Raw genomic sequence first — 14,842 nt, 5'->3', positions numbered from 1 at the left:
AAACGTCTTATATTTTATTGATTTCACAAAAACAAATCATACAAATGGTTAGCATTTTTCTATACACGTTTAAAAAAACTTGAATGCATGATTAACATTTTTCAAAATTCTATGCGATTATTTTTCTATATATATGTATGCATAGAATATTATGAAATATAAATAAATTATAAAAGAAAAATAAGATATAAAAATGTGAATAATAAACGGAAGAAAAAACAAAAAAACATGACGTAAAATAGCGCACGGTTACTGGGCAGGCCCAACATGTGGTCCCTGTAGGTGAGCTTCGGTAGGACTCGCAACAAGCGGCACATAGCTGCGCTCATCGATGGAATGCTGCGAACTGGTTTTAGAACCTTCCACGCGGTTGTGTTTTCTGTACAGTTATTCATCCTTTTTTGTTTTTTCATTGTTATTTCTAGTTTTCTTTTGTTTTTCATTGGTTATTATTTTTTATTTAATTTCTCTTTGTTATTTTCTCATTTCTCATAGTCGGAGTTTTTAAGAAAATCATGGTGTGCATTTTATTTATATAGCTTGAATATTTTTACATAAAGGTTGAACATTTTTTAATAGACGGTGAAGATTTTTCTGAATACATGTTTGAACATTTGCCAAATTTACATTGTACATTTTTTATATGCACAGTAGATGTTTCTTGTAACACATTAACATTTTTCCATGAACATTTATGTAAATGTGCAAACATTTGAAAAATGCTTGAACACAGTCTTTAGTGCCACGGACATTTTTTTTTTGAATTGTACAAAACATTTTTCTAAATTACACGAACATTATTTTGACGTTATAAAAATATTTTCTTAAAGCATGAGGAACATATTTTTTTAATGCGGGAACACTTTTTAAAATGTCACAATACTTTTTTGTTTCTAGCACTGCGGTGGGTTTTTTCTGGGTTTCCAATTTTTTGGGGATTTTTTTTCCACTTTCTTTCGATTTTTGTCCGTCAGAGCTCGGATGTGTTGTGTGAAGCACATGTGCAGTTATACAGCACCATAGACCACTACAAAATGCAGAAATATCTCCTTCTCGTATAACATCTAGTACAATTAATACTTACAGTGCGACCTGTATCAAATTTTCGCTTAAAGTGCAGTTATACAGCACCATAGCCCACTACAAAATGAATGTAATCACGTATCTGCCAGATGACGTAAGCATATTCACTCCAGTTATTCCCCCCGCTATCAATTAATGCCATATACCAACAGATGGTTCCCTCTTTCTTTTCACAAACACACATCCAAGACAAGGCAAAGCACAGACCGAGTGAAAACAGGGCAAAAAGCAAGGCAAAGCTATTCTAACCTAGCTAAAAGACAGATGGTTCCCTTTTTTAAAATAATGTTTATGCCAAATGGAGCCCAATAATGTGTCACTCGGATAAAGGTCTCGTGCAGTCGTGCCTATGATGGATCGTGTTCGCTTCCTATTCAGCCACTCAGGTGTTGTTGCAATTTGTTCAGAATGAAGACAAAGTTCTGCAGTGAAGTGGATGACAAGATTATTGCAGTCTGCACTGATGATATAAAGTATATGCATGCTTCCCGAGTTAGTACAGTTTGGAGCACATGTTAATTCACATTGGGAACATGATTTTCGATCGAAATAAATTTGCCAAAACTTATCAACATGTGATCTAATTTTGAAGATATCAATGCGAGAAATGCAATGGTGGGAACGGTTTGTAATTTGGACACCCAGTTAACAAGATATTTATTTTTTTTAATCGGGTAAAGAAACATAAACAAACCATCCAGCCCTCCTGCGTGGGTGGGAAGAAAATTCCACCAAAACTGGCATACATTGTCATCAGAGGATATGGAAGTGACATTTGCAAGAGGTACTCCTTAACTATTGATTTGAACTAGTGATATAGGACCTAGACGCACCCGAAAACAGGGCAATTCTTGCGGCTTGGAACATCTGGAAAAACAGAAACATGTGCTTTTTTTCATGCCATCCCTGCTGATATTAGGGACTGGATTAGAATGTTCAAGGCAGATATTGAAATTCTGAAGTTGAGGGTCACTCGGGAGCTTGCTAATTCCCTGACCACTTCTGCCAACTTTATTGCAATTTAGATTCTGTCTTCTACCACTTGTAGAGTACACTGATAGTTACATATCTTATTTTGTTAAAATATAGAATTAGGAGTCTCCTGCTGCTCCTTTAGTTCTTACAGTGAAGTTATACAGCACCGTGACCTGCTAGAAAAATGAATGTCATCTCGTATATTCATTCCAGTTATTTCCCCATTTATCAATTAATGCCATATCCCCTTTTTTCCTCAAACACGCATCCAAGACAGAGCAAAGCACAAACCCAGCAAAACCCCGAAACCAAACAGCAAAAGGCAAGGCAAAGTTATTCTAACCTTTGGGGGCAACTACAGATGGTTCATGGTTCCCTTTGCGAAACAATGCTTATGCCAAATGGAGCCCAGTATGTGTCCCTCGGATAAAGGTCTCATGCTTAGGAGAAGACCTGATCGGGGAAGAATTGATGGATCATGTTAGCTTCCAACTCAGCCACTCAGGTGTAGTTGCAGTTTGTTCAGAATGAAGAAAAGGTTCTGCGGCTATGTTATTTTGAGCAGGAAGAGGTGTATAACATAACATACATGCATTTCAGTGAATAGCTGAGATTAGTCAAGCATCGTGTCCTATTGTCAACGTCTTTATTCCACTTAATAACATTCGCGCAGAATAAATTATGAGGGGCTACAGCTTTCATTGCCCATATCTGAGGACGGAGGGAGTACATCTTTTTTGGCTGAATGACTTCTGAATTCGGATATGGATTCAGACATTTGGAGGAAAAATAACTACGGTATAAAAATTTAAATAGATAGTTAGATACTACCTTTTAAGTCTAGCTCTTTGCAAGCAGTAATTAATTCGGAATTCTGACCAATTAGCATGTGTTGTGGAGAGTGCTACGATCTCAGGTTTAGTGATTTTTTTTCTTTAATGGAGGAAATCAGACAAGAATCAGCATAAGGAGGTGACTGCCTGCCAAAAGTAAAAGTGCCACTAATGAGGGCACTCGGCGTCAGCATTCCATGATAGTTTTGGTTCTCAACGATTCTAAGTATATGCAGTGGTGCAGATATGGCATCATTATTCTACAGGAATCCTTATGCTACTTACATTGTAAAGGGCCTAGAAAATTCGGATGCAGCTTGATAAATGACTGTCTGGCGGCTTGTCCTTTCCTTGGGTGTGTGAACTAGTCCTGTGTTATACCTACACTCGTTGAGTTACAGCTCATATAAATTCTAAAGCTTTGAAAGAAGTAGTGCAGATAAATCAGGAACTCCTTTTCCAGTTCCCTTGTGTTATATGTTTGGCTCATTGATCTAAATATGAGATGCTTCATGCTGAATCATGTGCGTTTGAAGAAATGGAACTCTCATGTTTTGGTCAAATTTACCAAACTAAGCTCAAATTTACAAGTGTCCTTTAAGTAAAATTGCCACACAAAAAAATATCTCCAATTTACAAACTCCTTCCCACACCCGATAGTTACGATATGCCAAGCTTTGCTGCAACATTATACACTTCTGGATGATATTTCTGCATTATAACAGAAGCGAAAGCAAGTTCTCAGGTTTTAAGATCAGGGGCATGAATTGTTTCCAAAACTAGCGTTAATGTTGACCTAAAACAAAAGCAATGGAATTAATTATGTCTCTTGGTGAAAGAGAATTCACCACCGATTAGGTGTTGCTCTGTTCTTTTCAGTTAGCAATAGGCAGAATGCTACAGCCAGTGCCAAGTTAAACGATCAGAGGACTAGTCTACCCGTAAAGCTGGTATGGGAATGAAAATAAAATAAGTACCGATGATCATTCAAATGTACAGAGTGCATGCATGTCCAGGGCTCCATCGACATTACAGATTCTGGGCACAACAAACACTTCATTTCCCATGTAAACCCGACACTGTAACATGCAATAAAATTGATTTTCTAACCCAATACTTTTCCTGAGACTTGATGCCATACTCAAGTTTTTAAAAGCCGGGCATAAATTGTTTCCTAGACCATGGCTAATGTTGACCTCAAATAAAAAATAAGGTCGATGAATGAATTCCGTGACTTAGTATAAGAGAATTAGCTGTCAGACGTTCTTCTGTATTTTAAGTTATCAATAATCACAATGCTACAGGCAATGTAAAGCTAAACAAATCAGACGGCCGGTCTATTTGAAGTTGGTCATAGGACTGAACTTAAAATATATACTGGTGATTACGTAAATATACAGAGTACATGTGCCTTACAGTGAAACAATTACAGATTCCAGATAGGCACCTTACTCATCTGCAGCAGCAGCAGCAGCAGATTGTTCGCTGTTTGCATAATCCACCCGTATTTTCTTTCCATCAAGCACCTGAAACAATCATCATGTGGCCAAACTGTGTTAGCGTAAGGAAAAGAGCCGCACCAAACGCTGCATATCATCCTGCGAGAACATGGCTTTTTCTGCTGTACCAACAGATCAACGAAGCACATTTTATTTTTACCTCGTCACTCATCCTCTCCAACGCCGCGGCTGCTTCAGTTTCTGAAGAGAACTTGACCAAGACGTATCCTTTGGATCTCCCCGTGACAGGATGGCATATTACTTTCACTGTAAGGCACATTGGCCAATCAGAGGACAATCCCCTAGTCCACACAAATCACAGATACAACCGCATAAAGATTCAGAACAGATAAATTTGTACCTTGGATAACATTGCCATGCTGAGAGAAGGCGTCCTTGAGAGCAACTTCATTCGAGTTGTAGGACAGACCTGAAAAACTCAGTGGAAGAAACAGCAGGGCATCAGAACATCCTCAACCATATTCTTAAGTCAGCACATTTCTCAGATAGCTCAATGTCCTTTATCTTTCGCAAATAAGCAGGATGTGCTCAGTGTTAACTAACAGGGTTGTTCCAAGCATGAATCCCCTGTTCCTAAGCAGATTCTCAAATTGGCATCAGATCTCAACATAGGAGAGATTGGGGTCCAAGCACCAAACGAATTGACTAGGAACTGAACACCAGAGGAGAATGAAATGTACGAATCATACCTCGGACGAACAACTTGGAGCCTGAGGAGAAAGTGGCGGCCCGATCCAGCAGCTTGCCCAGAGGAACCCTAGCATGTAGCTCAGCCTTGCTTGCCCAATTGAGCATCTCCTATGCTACGACCCTAGAAATATTCCCTAAATTGGTAGACCTCTCTGATCCCCTTCCCCCAAATCAGATCACTCGCTAACACAAAATTTTCACGATTCGCACCCTGCTAAATCAAGCAATTCCAAGATTGTCCCTCAAGAACGGCTAATCAAGTGAAACTGCCTGAAACATTCGTTTCAAAAAAAAATACTGAAACATTGCAGCAAGAGAAGATCGTTGTTCACATGGGCATCAAGATCAAGAACAAGCAAAAGGATCAACATAACAAGACATCCAAACGAAAGATACACAAAATGGAGATTGGAATTGGCTATTCGATCAAGTTTTTCAGCTTCAATTTAGCAATGATTCAAGATCAATCGAAACTACAGATTACTACCAGTTTGGACTCCAAAGATATATACAGGATCCATCCACCCCTCTCTCTTTTCTCTCTCTCTCAGATATTATATAACTAATAAGCTACACGACGGGGCCCTAACTACTCCTCGGCGGCATGGACAGTTATATATAAATATAATGGTTTCAGGCTAAAGACATGTAAATGATACTTCTAAATTCTAATTAGTTTAAGAATTTCACCAAAGTTCAGAAAGACATGACAGATCATCTTCGAAACAGTTTTCTCAAAGCTGGCTGGCTGTGTTTAGATCAGCATGCCATTCTAGATGAGAAGTGGAGCATGTACAAGACGAATCATGCTGCACTAGGTTTATTAACTAAACAACTGGTTATGGCGCTGCTAGAAGGAGGGCGCGAGAGGGCCGGCCAGGGGCCTTTTTGCCCACGGCCGGGCAAGAGGGAAGGGATTTCCTTCTTAATTCTTGCTTGATTAGATTGATACATCTCCTCTCTTTATATAGAGAGGTTTACTTGACTCCCAAGCAAGGCTTACTTGACCCCTAAGCAAGCGACTCTTATCTCTAATTAACCCTAAGACTAACGGGCCCATTAGGCCCATTACGTACTTTAACACTACACCCCACCTGGACATGCAGCTTGTCCTCAAGCTGCAGCCTAACCAACTTATAACCATGACTCGACGCAACCCAAACCTAACACCTAAAAACAAGCCTTTTACATCTCGGCTTGTTTTATTATTCTCAACCTAAAATGGACTGGGACGCTTTATTTTGGACCCCTTAACAAAAAGTGGACACCATCCGCACGTCGGACATGCACGTGTACAGCCACCTGGATCCCATGGACACCATCTGGACAAAAGGAGTGCATGTGTAGGACCACCTGGAAGTGGTCGCAAGAGTGACCAGCAGAGGCGCCCTTGCGGCGGCCGGTGACGGAATGCAGTGGTGCTACGTGGTGCGCTGCTGTCGGTGACACCATGCCTTCTTCCTGCCGGACGGCTGTTGGTCTGCACCGCACAATAAAGAGTGGAGGGCTTGCGATGGAGAATGACGAGGAGGGGTGCGCCCCCCCAACCGCCAATGTCGCAGACTTGGAGGTCGCTGCCCGTGGGGGAAACAGCATGCCCGCTGCCCGTGGGGGAAACCGCATGCCCAAGATTCCCGGCGCAGCGGATGAGATCGAGGTCCTTTGCGCAGCGAAGGGCAACTTGGAGGAGCGGCAGCTGCAGATCACGCATCTCCCGCACACGCCGACGCACTATGAGGCAGCGTGCAGTAGCCTGCAGCCTCACCGCCACCGACACGTGGCGGGTAGCGATCCAAGACGGAAGCGGTGACGGCGACGGCGGGGACTGGACTTGGTGGAGCGGGACTCCCGCCGGCGCGGTCGATGTGGGGCCGGAGCTAACCGGCGGTGGCTGCTGCAGCGGCAGCGGCGGCTGCGGCGGAGCGCCGGGCGCGGCGGAGGCCGGCAGGAGCGGCGGCTGCCAGTGCAGCCAGGGCTGGGCGGTGGTGGCGATGGATGGCAGCTGCAGTGGCCCGGCGAGCGCGGCGAAGGCCGCCTGGTGCGGCGGCTGCCACGGCAACCACGGCGGCGCGGGGGCGGCGATGGGCGCTGGAGGCGCGGCAGGAGCCGGCCCCGGCCACTGCGGGGCGGCGGTGGGCGACAGCTGCAGCTGGGGCAGTAGCGTCCTAGCGAATGCCGCGGAGGCCCCTGGATGCGGCGAGTACCACGGCAGGGCCGGCAGCCCGGCGATGGCGGTCAGCGGCAGGGGCGGCGGCGGCCCGTAGGGGCTGGCCAGGTATAGCCGGATCCCCTGGACGGCTGTGACGAGGTCGTTGAGGACCCCGGTGATCTCCTCCGGGGTGTAGACGGCGGACGGTGGTGCGGTGGAGGGCGCCGACATCTGGGCGGTGGCGGCGCCGGAGGATGCGACCAGCGGCGCGGACGGGGAGGGCAGCGGCGCAGTGTAGATGGCCAGCGGCGCGGTGGTGACGGTCGGCAGCGGGAGCGACGGGGTGGGAGGCGACGAAGACATGATCGGAACTGAGCTACCTGATACCAAATTGTTATGGCGCTGCTAGAAGGAGGGCGCGAGAGGGCCGGCCGGGGGCCTTTTTGCCCACGGCCGGGCAAGAGGGAAGGGATTTCCTTCTTAATTCTTGCTTGATTAGATTGATACATCTCCTCTCTTTATATAGAGAGGTTTACTTGACTCCCAAGCAAGGCTTACTTGACCCCTAAGCAAGCGACTCTTATCTCTAATTAATCCTAAGACTAACGGGCCCATTAGGGCAATTACGTACTCTAACACAACTACTGAGGGTAAAATCAAAGCTACTTATCGCATGGCCATTTTGTAAAGACGGTTTCACCAAGCAGCCAATATCCTCCGCGACTGTGAGAGAGAGCCAAGGATGAAGAAAAAGGATACTCCCTCCGATCCATATTAATTGTCGCTGATTTAGGACAAAGTTGTACTAAATCAGCACATATATGTAGGTGGTGCAAGGTTAGCCTTGAAACAATCTCGATTTGAACATGGCTAGCTAGCAGCACGGCATTTCTTTCTGATGCATTTACATGAGACAGCTAGCAGTAGGAAAAGCATAAATTCCAGAGTGAGCAGGCAACCTCGAATGAAGGTTCAGATGTGCGCTTCCCTCAGAAGCTTCACACGAAATGCCTTTCCATTTTGAACTGTGCTTTCCATTCCCGATACATATCGTCGGTTGTCATATCCTCAAAGCTAGGGGCTCACTCTGCACATCCTGTCTTGTTCAATGACAGTGATATACTTTTTGAGATAACAAAAAAAAAATGTAATATAAGTTTTTGAGGAATTTTTTTATGAGTGATTGTTTGATCCAAATATATAGCTCTAGTACAACAGTGCAGTTACACAACAGCATAGCCTGTTAGAAACGAATTTCGTCTCATGTCTGCCAGAGCCCAGAAGCATATTGCTCTCAGTTATTTCCTCATTTACCTATTAATGCCATATACCCAATGTACGATACTGTTCCTCATAGTTGTGTGTTCCATGCCAAATGAAACATGGGATCCGTCCTTCGGGTGTTCGAATTAAAACAGATGCCTGGTAAAGCTAGCTCTGGTAACCAGTAATTAATTCAGAGTTCTGACCAGTTAACATGTGCTCTGGAGAGTCTACCTTAGGTTCAGTGATTTTTCCCTTTAGTGGGGGAAAACATGCATGAATGGGAATAAGGAGGTGGCTGACTACCTGCCAAAATAAAGGGCCTAGGAAAGTCGGATGCTACTTGATGAATGATAATTATGTGGCGTGTCACTTGCTTGACGATGTGAACAAGTTCTGTTTTATGCCTACACTAGTTGAGCCACTGCTCATATAAATTCTTAAGCCTTGAAATAAGTAAGCCGGATAAATACGGAATTCCTTTAACATCTCCCTTGTGCTATATGCTTGGCTCATTGAGCTAAATATGAGATGTTCCGTACTGAATCATGTGCGTTTGAAGAAATGCAACTCTCATGTCGGTAAAATTTCCCAAATTAAGCTCAAATTTTACAGCTGCCCTTTAAATAAAACTCCCAAAAATAAGCTCTAGTTTACAGACCCATTGGCATTCTGGATGGAAATAACATGCCATGCTTGCCACAACATACATAATACACTTCTGGATGGATAGCTGGTTTCCATCGGACTTGCCATATACAAGTATTAAGATGAGAGCATAAATTGTTTCCCAAACCAGCGCTAATGTGGACCTAAAATTAGAAAACGATGAATTAACTTTCTGTCTTAGTTGAAGAGAATTAGCTAACCAATCAGGTGTTCCTCTGGTTTTCAGTTATCAAAAATCAGAATGATACAGGAAATGTCAAGCTAAAAGATCAGAAGACTGGTCTATTTGAAGTTGGTCGTAAGACTGAGCTTGAAATATGTACTGGTGATCATACAAAGGTACATGTCCAGGGCACGAACGAACATTACAAGTTCTGAACACAACAAACAAAGACCGGATAAGTACCTTGCTCATCTATAGCAGCAGTAGCAGGTCATCCACTGTTTGCAAAATGCACCCGTATGTTCTTCCCATCAAGCACCTGTAACAATCATCATGTGGGAAAAATGTGTCAGCATAAGTAAAAGAACTGCACTGAGCACTGCATATTATCTTGCAGGAACTTGGCTTCTTCTGCTATACCTACAGAATCCGTGAAGCACAATTCTTACCTCATCGCTCATCTTCTCCAATGCCGCAGCAGCTTCTTTTTCCGAGGAGAACTTGACGAAACCGTATCCTTTTGATTGCCCGGTCACAGGATGGCATATCACTTTGACTGTCAGGCGCATTGATCAGTCCGAGGACAATCCCCTAATCAGCAAAAAGATTCAGAGCAGATAAATCTGTACCTTGGATAACATCGCCATGCTGAGAGAACGCATCCTTGAGAGCAACTTCATTGGTGTCATAGGACAGGCCTGAAAAACTCGGTGGAAAAACAGCAGGGCATCAAAACATCCTGAACCATTCATACGTCAGCACAGTTCTTGCATTTGTTCAGTGTTCACACAGATACTTCCTAACATTTACATTTATTTAAGATTGAACTCGCTGCTTGCACGGAATTTCATTGGACGAAATAAATACATTGTGCTAGCAAAATCAGCAAGCAGGATGGTTTAGAAACTAGCATGACCTGGATAAATCTGGCAGGTCTCCAACGGAGAAGAGGTTCAGGTTCAGGCATCAATCAGATTGACCAGAAACTGAACCCCAGGCATCCTGAACCATAAGTCAGCAGCATTCTTGCATTGCGCAATGCTCAAACAGATTTCTCCTAGCACTTGCAGTTTTTTCAGATTGGACAGAGCGTTTGCACCAAATTCACCAGACAGAATAATGCACTATTTTTGCTAGCAAACAGCAAGCAGGATGATTGAGGAACTAGCATGATCTTCCTAAGCCGGTTAGCAAATTGCCATATAGGACACCCGCCAGATCTCGAACACAGGAAAGATTGGGGTCCAAGCACCGAACAAACTCCCAAACCGAATACCAGGAGAACACGAGAATGGGATCGACGAATCTTACCTCCGACGAACAGTTTGGGGCCTGACGAGAAAGCGGCGCTCCAATCCAGCAGCTTGCCCGCCGGAACCCTAGCATGGAGCGCAGCCTTTCTTCCCCAATTCAGCATCGCCTTTCGCCTATGCTACGAACCCTAGAAATAATCCCCAAATCCTTCGATCCCCAGATCCCCTTCCCCGCAGATCGGTTGACCCCCTAAGAAATTTCACAAACCACACCTCACTGAACCAAGTTATTGCCAAATCGCCCCCAAGAACACCTAACCAGGTGAAATTGTGGGAACAAATGTACAGACGAACAAGGGGATCAAGGCAAGAACCGGCAAAATTTCGCAAAATTGACACGGAAAAGATTGGAATTGGCTACACGATCAAGTTTCCAGCTTCAATTCAGCAGTGATTCAAGATCAATCGACGCTACAGAAGTGATTCAAGATCAATCGACGCTACAGACTACCACCAGTTCGGACTCCAGACCAGGCATTACATACAGGATCCCATGCTCTCTCTCTTTCTCTCCCCTCTCAGATGCAGAACTACGCGACGCAACTTTGCCCTGTCTACTCGTCGGCGGCGGCCTCCTCCTCGGCGTCGGCGGCAGCCTTCTTGTCGGCGGCGGCGGTCTTCTTGTCAGCGGCGGCGGTCTTCTTGTCGGCGGCGGCGGTCTTCTTGTCGGCGGCGGCGGTCTTCTTGTCGGCGGCGGTCTTCTTGGGGGTCTTCTTGGCGGCGGGTGCGGGGGCGGGGGCCTTCCTCTTGGGCGACTTGGGCGACTGGGACTCCTTCTCGGCCTTCTCGAGGGCCTTCTTGGGGAGCAGCACGGGGTTGATGTTGGGGATCACGCCGCCGTGCGCGATGGTGACGCCGGCGAGCAGCTTGCCGAGCTCCTGGTCGTTGCGGATGGCGAGGAGCAGGTGGCGCGGCACGATGCGGGTCTTCTTGTTGTCCTTGGCGGCGTTGCCGGCGAGCTCCAGCACCTGCTTATCCATCCAAAGAACCGAGACAAGATCGGTCAGCACTCCGGCGAGCGCGAGAAAGAAGAGGGGAGGAACAGAGCACGGGATCGGTTGGGTGGTTACCTCGGCGGCGAGGTACTCGAGGACGGCGGCGAGGTAGACGGGGGCGCCGGAGCCGACGCGCTGCGCGTAGCGGCCCTTCTTGAGGAAGCGCCCGATGCGGCCGACGGGGAACTGGAGGCCGGCCTTGGTGGACCGGGTCACCGCCTTCTTCCTCTCTCCGCCCTTCCTGGCCATCTCTCCTCCCTCTCCGGCGAGCTGGAACCTCTCGGAATGCGGCGGGCGGCGGCGGTGGATGGGAATGCTTCGAATTTGGTGGCGTCTGCCGGCGGCGAAGGCGCCGGTTTTATAGGGGGGAGGGGGGCTCCGAGGGAGGGGCCGCGATCCGCGCGCCGTCGGATCTGGGAGGGCGAGCGGTCAGGATCGGTTCGAGGGGCGCGATCCGTGGGAGGGCCCGATCGGCCAATCAGAGCGCAGGGATTTTTCCCTCCGTTTCTTTCCTTTCGTGCGGGAAATGAGTTCGAAAATTTGGGGGCGGCGGGAATACGCACTCTTTTCAGGCGGAGGGGTTTTCGGTTATGTTTTTTTTGGTAATTAATTATCCCATTTTGTTGCTGGTATATTGATGAGTGGAATTTCTGTCGCATAATTACATCGTGGTAAGTTCATCATTATGCATGGATCAAAATAGGGGTTGGGATATGCCCATTACGCAAACTCGTCCTCCTCCGGAGATTGCATGTTTGGCAGCGCCCGGTGCCCTCCTTCGGCGTCGGGCGTGGCTCCCCTTCCTGCAGATGCTGCTCTGGCCTATGATCGGCCGCCTCATCTTTGATCTGTGCTCCGACGACTTGGGATTGCTCGGAATTTGGCCGGGGCGAAATCCCTGCATATTGTGTTGGCAGTGGCGACACCCACGGGTGTCGTCCCCTTCCTGGAGGCGCTGCCATGGCCATTATCCATGCCCCTCTTCGAGCATCAAAGGAAACCCTAGGTCCGGTTTTCCGGACCAAACAACGATGACGTCCCGGTGTCGTTCTCCTTCGTGAAGGTGTTGTCTTGTTTTGCTTGCGGCATACTCCGTGTTAGATTTGGAGATGTTTGGTCGTTTAGTTGTTGGTTGGGTAGCTTCTCTGGTCGACGATTTTAGTTGTGTTCTTCTTTTGTTTTGGGTCGAGTATCTCTTATCTCTCAGCTTCGGGCACCATGTTCACGCCCCTTATGTTCGTGTCATGTGTTGTACCACCTCATGTATTCATTCTATCTTCTTCTATCAATGAAATGATATGCAAGATTTGCATATTCGTGAAAAAAATACGCCCATTTTGCTTTGTGGGATGAACGATCCGGTGTGACACGAGTTGAGTGGGTATAGGGCATGTCTGGATGGTGCCCTCACCACGGTACCAAATGCCAAGTTATTTAAATAAAAGGTTAATGCCCTCACCACGGGATGTGGTGGGCAGCGGCGGCGATGGATGGGAATGCGTGGAGTTGCTTCGAATTTGGTGGCGTCTACCGGCGACGAGGGCATCGGCTTTATAGGGGGAGGGGGCTCCGCGGGTGGGGCACGATCTGCGTGACGTGCGCTCCCCGTTGTCAGATATGGGAGGGTGGGCGGCCAGGATTGGTTCAAAATTTTGGGGGCAGTGGAAATAGGCTCTCTTTTCACATGGAGGGATTTTCGACTCTGTTATTTTGGGTAATTACCCCGTTTTTGTTTTTGGTATGATTTGGGTGGCATTTTTGTGTGGTAGAAGGCTAGATTGTATGATTACATCGTGGTAGGCTGATCGTTACACGTGGATCGAATATGGGTTGGGCTATGCACATTTCACTCTGCGAGTTGAACGATCAGAGTGACACGAATTGGGTGGGTGTATGGCATGTCTGGATGGCGCCCACACCTACTGTATCAAAACGGGGCATGCTAATTGGTTGGCGAAGATTTTGCCATCGCGGGATTGTCATGTTGTTGGCAGAAAAACTGAATGCGATGGCTAAAAAGTTGGTTAGATCCGAAATTTTGACGGCCATCCAAATGCTCACCCTCGTTCTTAGTTAACAACGAAACTTTCATGAAAAGAATGAAAAGTTTTCATCATTATCGGAAAGGAGAAGTGAGGGATACAGCTTGTAGGCATGTCACTGCATTAATGTAGAATGTGGTATTATTAGTGGACTCCATGGTTTGAAGTCATTATGATGCTAGTTCATGATGGCCTTCTTGGAGAACAACACAGTGTATGTTGGGTAACACGCAACTATGGGCGATGGTGATGTCGTCAAGCAGCTTGGCGAGCTCCTCGTTGTTGCGAGTGGCGAGTAGTAGGTGAAGTGACATGATTCGGGTCTTCTTGTTGTCATTGGCTGCGTTGCCCGCCAGTTCCAGCATCGGTGTTCAAATAGCACACCGAGAAGAGATCACTTACCGCTCTATCGGGCACGAGAAGAACATGAATGGGCTATATCAATGGTTGGGTGGTTACCTCAGCGACGAGGTGCTTGAGGACGACTGCGAGGTAGACTGGGGCGCCAGAGCCGATGTGTTGCGCGTTTGGCTATGTGGCAAGCAACGTAGCGGTGGTGGTGGAATTTCTCCTTGGTCGTGTGGATGACAAGGAGGGAGGCGACATGAAACCTGGTGGTGGCGGTGCTTCGGCAGCAGTGTCACCCAGAATGTTGTGGAGGTCTGTTTTGGTGGCAGGGGACTTGGACCGTGGTATCTCGGTGTGGCATGGGTGAGACCGCGGGGCAAAAGCTTCGTGCTTCGGCACCAGTGGCGCTGATGCATGTGGGTGTCGCGTCCCTCTTGGGAGCGTCATTGTGGTTCTCCTTCGTGTCAGGGCTTCTGGAGAAAACCCTTGGTCGTCTTTCGATCGCGGCGATGGCGGTGTGTGGCATCGTCACCCTCTTGGGGATGTGGGCACTCTTGTAATCTCTTGTTTTATCTTTGATCTGCTTTGTAAGAGGATTTCCTCATCACCTTGTATCGGTTCGGCCATGTTGCTTTATTTATAATACGGGGCGAAAGCCTTTTTCGGTAACCAAGGGGATTGGAGTGATGGCGGCCTAGTACAGTTTATTGATACTTTTATTTTTTTTTCATTTAAACCACCATGGGATGTGAAGGTGAGATTAAAATCATGATACTTCTCTTTCGCAAATTAGCAACTC

The 14,842-nt window shown here is 46.6% G+C and overlaps 3 protein-coding genes across 14 annotated transcripts; all 3 read right to left on the bottom strand.

Moving 5' to 3' along the window:
• Positions 1-1,035: 1,035 nt before the first annotated feature.
• LOC123063727 (glycine-rich RNA-binding protein 2, mitochondrial) lies at positions 1,036-8,330 on the bottom strand. Of its 9 annotated transcripts, none has more exons than XR_006430537.1 (8): positions 8,210-8,330; positions 5,101-5,312; positions 4,752-4,820; positions 4,551-4,657; positions 4,344-4,417; positions 3,177-3,261; positions 2,402-2,511; positions 1,036-1,505 (listed from the first exon to the last, which is right to left on the bottom strand). XR_006430537.1 is itself a non-coding variant. In XM_044487628.1 (7 exons), the coding sequence occupies exons 2-6, from the start codon at positions 5,204-5,206 to the stop codon at positions 3,189-3,191; spliced, it is 429 nt and encodes a 142-aa protein (XP_044343563.1). In that variant the 5' UTR covers positions 5,207-5,312; positions 8,210-8,330; the 3' UTR covers positions 1,036-1,505; positions 3,177-3,188. The 9 variants fall into 9 exon arrangements, 6 of the variants coding, with proteins under 6 accessions (XP_044343563.1, XP_044343565.1, XP_044343568.1 ...); XR_006430538.1 differs by lacking the exon at positions 1,036-1,505 and adding an exon at positions 1,957-2,234; XM_044487628.1 differs by lacking the exon at positions 2,402-2,511.
• LOC123063728 (glycine-rich RNA-binding protein 2, mitochondrial) lies at positions 7,744-10,843 on the bottom strand. 4 transcript variants are annotated; one of them, XM_044487638.1, is made up of 5 exons: positions 10,657-10,843; positions 9,975-10,043; positions 9,795-9,901; positions 9,589-9,664; positions 7,744-8,346 (listed from the first exon to the last, which is right to left on the bottom strand). In XM_044487638.1, exons 1-4 carry the CDS (start codon positions 10,760-10,762, stop codon positions 9,617-9,619), a joined length of 330 nt encoding a protein of 109 aa, XP_044343573.1. In that variant the 5' UTR covers positions 10,763-10,843; the 3' UTR covers positions 7,744-8,346; positions 9,589-9,616. The 4 variants fall into 4 exon arrangements, with proteins under 4 accessions (XP_044343573.1, XP_044343572.1, XP_044343570.1 ...); XM_044487637.1 differs by having other exon boundaries at positions 7,745-8,337; XM_044487635.1 differs by lacking the exon at positions 7,744-8,346 and adding an exon at positions 9,132-9,325.
• A 162-nt stretch (positions 10,844-11,005) lies between these two features.
• Positions 11,006-11,986, bottom strand: LOC123063726 (protein H2A.6-like). The gene is made up of 2 exons (XM_044487627.1): positions 11,729-11,986; positions 11,006-11,626 (listed from the first exon to the last, which is right to left on the bottom strand). Exons 1-2 carry the CDS (start codon positions 11,900-11,902, stop codon positions 11,213-11,215), a joined length of 588 nt encoding a protein of 195 aa, XP_044343562.1. The 5' UTR covers positions 11,903-11,986; the 3' UTR covers positions 11,006-11,212.
• Positions 11,987-14,842: the final 2,856 nt, after the last annotated feature.

Source organism: Triticum aestivum, chromosome 3A (genome assembly GCF_018294505.1).
Source record: "Triticum aestivum cultivar Chinese Spring chromosome 3A, IWGSC CS RefSeq v2.1, whole genome shotgun sequence".
In the NCBI taxonomy this organism is placed as follows: domain Eukaryota; kingdom Viridiplantae; phylum Streptophyta; class Magnoliopsida; order Poales; family Poaceae; genus Triticum; species Triticum aestivum.
The sequence above is the reverse complement of the archived record's forward strand: the minus strand, read 5'-3'. Positions and strand labels throughout refer to the sequence as shown.

Excerpts from the sequence above, each read along its gene's own strand:
- LOC123063726 (XM_044487627.1), bottom strand. The coding sequence starts at position 11,902 with ATGGCCAGGAAGGGCGGAGAGAGGAAGAAGGCGGTGACCCGGTCCACC. Across the intron at positions 11,627-11,728 it reads TCGAGTACCTCGCCGCCGAG|GTGCTGGAGCTCGCCGGCAA; the intron begins GTAACCACCCAA and ends ATGGATAAGCAG.
- LOC123063727 (XM_044487628.1), bottom strand. The coding sequence starts at position 5,206 with ATGCTCAATTGGGCAAGCAAGGCTGAGCTACATGCTAGGGTTCCTCTG. Across the intron at positions 4,821-5,100 it reads CTCCAAGTTGTTCGTCCGAG|GTCTGTCCTACAACTCGAAT; the intron begins GTATGATTCGTA and ends TGAGTTTTTCAG. Across the intron at positions 3,262-4,343 it reads GCTGCTGCTGCTGCAGATGA|GACTAGTTCACACACCCAAG; the intron begins GTAAGGTGCCTA and ends GGTATAACACAG.
- LOC123063728 (XM_044487638.1), bottom strand. The coding sequence starts at position 10,762 with ATGCTGAATTGGGGAAGAAAGGCTGCGCTCCATGCTAGGGTTCCGGCG. Across the intron at positions 9,902-9,974 it reads GCATGGCGATGTTATCCAAG|TCAAAGTGATATGCCATCCT; the intron begins GTACAGATTTAT and ends TGCGCCTGACAG. Across the intron at positions 9,665-9,794 it reads TGGAGAAGATGAGCGATGAG|GTGCTTGATGGGAAGAACAT; the intron begins GTAAGAATTGTG and ends TGATTGTTACAG.